The following is a 3,084-nucleotide window of genomic DNA, read 5'->3' as shown; positions in this document are numbered from 1 at the left end:
GGCGTCTTCGTTGTGCTGGGCTATATTCCGTGGCCCAGCTGGCAATCTAACTATGTAGGTAGCCGCGGCCTTACCTCCGTTGTTGGCCTTATGTTGACCTAAATATCATTCTGCAGAGGTTGGTCGGTAAATAAAAACGCGAGTCTTGTCTCTCATGGTTCGTCTCAACTCAGCTGCGCCATTGTCATCAAATTCGAGATGTCGGGTGATATATTGATTCTCACGAGTTCCGCAAGTGCGTTTCATCGCTACGGCTGTAATCTACTCCTGACAACTAGCTTCTAGTTTTCAGTGTGCTGCGCATCTATGCAATGTTTCCTCAAAGCAAGCTGTTGTTAGTGATTTCACTAGTGATTGGGTTGATAAACCCTGTCATATCGACAGTAGGTCAATATGTAGTAGAAACGTCTCAATACTGAAATTTTGTCATCAGTACACATTTGCTGTATCAACACCAATTTTGCTTTATGTATCCCCGACCTTTCAGCAATGTTACCTAGACTCACCTGCCTCTTCAAATGGGTATGTCAAATCTTGGAACTGTCACGAGACTATAACTGATACAGTTTCTGTAGTTGTAAGTTTGAGGGACATCATTTATCTACTTCCGAGAGTAGTAACGATCTTCTGCAGGGATGATGGGAGCAAGGGTTACGTCCCTGCTATTCGATGTGCTTGTCTTGGCATTGACTTGGCACCGAACACGGCGAATCAAACATCTCAGCGTGTTTGCAGTCACACAACCAGCTGTAGTATCAATGATTCTTTTGAGGGATAGTGCGTGCATATGCTGTCTACATGCGTATTATGTTAATCCAGGGCGGGTAGCGGCTATTTATTTTGGGTAATTTCCTTTCACTCTAGTTTCGTTGCGACAATTCTGGACACTCAGCTTAGGTTCCTTTTTATCGTCAATGTTGTTGCAATAGGAATAGGTCGTCTTGCCGTAAGTCACCAATCAGCCTAACATCGTGCTTCATCTCATTGCGATATGCACCCCTCAGTTTATTGAAGCCATGTCGACGTGGACTGCGATGTCAGTCTTGTCGCTGATCTAATCTTCGCTACATTGATCGCGATACGCATCTTCTAGATTGACATCTGTGCTGTTATCACGGCTGATGCTGGATCTCCGCGATTCCAGTCCGCCGGATGGTCTTGGTACAGACGACTCGGATACTGTTTTTGGGATTGCAGAGTCTTTGAATTTTGCTGGTACGACAGCAACGAATCGAGTATATGAGATGGATCCTATCCATAATCACAACAGTAGTTCAGTCTAAATCATTCAGTCTTAATAACTTGTATCATTAGTATATCTAGATCCTTACCGACCCATTTCTCCGGCGATTCAGTGATATTGACATTGGATCGTGCTTATGCAGCGTCCCACGACAGAGTGCATCACTCGAGCATCATTCGGAACCCGGTGCGCATCCATCTCCAACCTCTCCTTTCCTCCCAGCTTGCAGCATCGAATGAGGCGGACCATCGGATCCAGTACTATCCAGCGCGCTTTCATATACGTCAATCCACACATAAATCTGTCCTCTCGGCTCGTAGCTGGGCAGTGGCATGCATCCTCTTATCTGGTCAGTGATCCCGGCATGCGCTCCGTTAACACCTCCGTCTCTCCATTCCATCTCTCGAGTACTATAAGCCAACATGGCTATGGCTCGCATGCAGTGCTCCAGCGATTGCGGACTGAATCGCATTTGGATAGTGGTCAGGCAATTATACTTTGGTCATGCAAATATCCTCAAGGAGTTAGTTGACCGCAACTCCAAGTCGTACTCTCGTCACCAAATCGACGTCCTCTCACAGCGGCATCTCAACCCGCATGTAAGTTATCTCGAGACCTACAACAGACCCCCGAAAGTGCATACGAGGCTTCAGTACGCCAGTTTGATACGCTTACGCAATGTCGCCCGTTTATTTCGCACACTTGTAGTCCCTTGACTCGCGCGACGACGATTTTAACGAGGCTCAGTCGGCCACGGGTATATCCGCGGTCGGCTAACGCAAGTCAATTCGAGGTTTGCGAGGCTATAGGGCGATACCGGGTAGCTGCCAATGTGTAAGGGGGGGAAGGCGGGTAGACGAAAAATAACTATATACTATGATGTGAGCGGGAGACGACGGTCAGGATGAGAGCTGATAGTAATAAATACGAGACGACACACCGACGGGCGAGCAGGAGATGAGTTGGCAGCGCTGCTCATCGCGGTGAGCAGGTGTCGCTACTCGAACGCGGCGAGTAGATGTCTCTGTCTGCAGCGGCAGACAGGTATAAACACAGCGCCCGGGCACATCGGGCGCGCGTTCATGCTGGCTGATCTCGCGAAACAATTCTCACTTGTAAACCTCTGAATTTCCGCATCTTTCTGCACATTGCTGTAATTAAGGTTCACTGAAGGCGACATCGCCGTAGTCGTCACATCTACGCCACCAGCCTATCAGGCGGCCTAGTTTTCTCACACGGTTTGACAGACTTTGTATCATTGATCATTTGTCAGCGTGGCGACAAGGTAAGTTTCGTCGTTCTGTCTTGTTCGGTTTATCGCAGCGGCGGTGCTGTTTGATTCTCATGTTTTTTCTGCAGATAGCACGGTCCTGGCTTGCTGGGCTGTCTGAAAGTCCAGTGGTTACATGCACAACACCGGTGTCATGATAGAGGAGACTATGCGGCAAGCACTGCTTTGCGTGATGTCTTAAACGGATGTGGCTCAAGATGCCTGCTGTTAGACTGTCTATAAAAAGCGGGGTCGACGCTGGGTACTGTTCCCATACTGGGGTGCTCTGCATGACTATATGAAGATGTTGCGCATCTAAGCTTCTCGAGTATCTGCCTCCTTCCCACATCGGAGCAACTGGTCGCTGTCTGAGTACCGTCCACACGAGTGTGCGTACATTTGCTCATCGGCCGATCTACCGATGGCGGATAATATAGCATCTATATATCAGCTGGCGTGGGTACTTTCTGCATGTCTTCATGAGAAAAACCTTCGTTCTGAAGTTGAGTTTACTAGATTCCTGGGGAATGCCTCATTCTTCGCGGCTGCAGGTGTGCTCCAAGAATGCTTT

At 48.3% G+C, this 3,084-nt stretch overlaps 1 protein-coding gene across 1 annotated transcript; it reads left to right on the top strand.

Annotated features, from left to right (window-relative positions):
- Positions 1-1,665: 1,665 nt before the first annotated feature.
- FIBRA_09047 (uncharacterized protein) lies at positions 1,666-2,020 on the top strand (the record flags this gene model as incomplete). The annotated part of the gene is made up of 2 exons (XM_012330643.1): positions 1,666-1,878; positions 1,952-2,020. 2 exons carry the CDS (start codon positions 1,666-1,668, stop codon positions 2,018-2,020), a joined length of 282 nt encoding a protein of 93 aa, XP_012186033.1.
- Positions 2,021-3,084: the final 1,064 nt, after the last annotated feature.

The sequence above is a fragment of the Fibroporia radiculosa genome (assembly GCF_000313525.1).
Source record: "Fibroporia radiculosa TFFH 294 genomic supercontigs, scaffold7344, whole genome shotgun sequence".
NCBI lineage: Eukaryota > Fungi > Basidiomycota > Agaricomycetes > Polyporales > Fibroporiaceae > Fibroporia > Fibroporia radiculosa.
The sequence above is the reverse complement of the archived record's forward strand: the minus strand, read 5'-3'. Positions and strand labels throughout refer to the sequence as shown.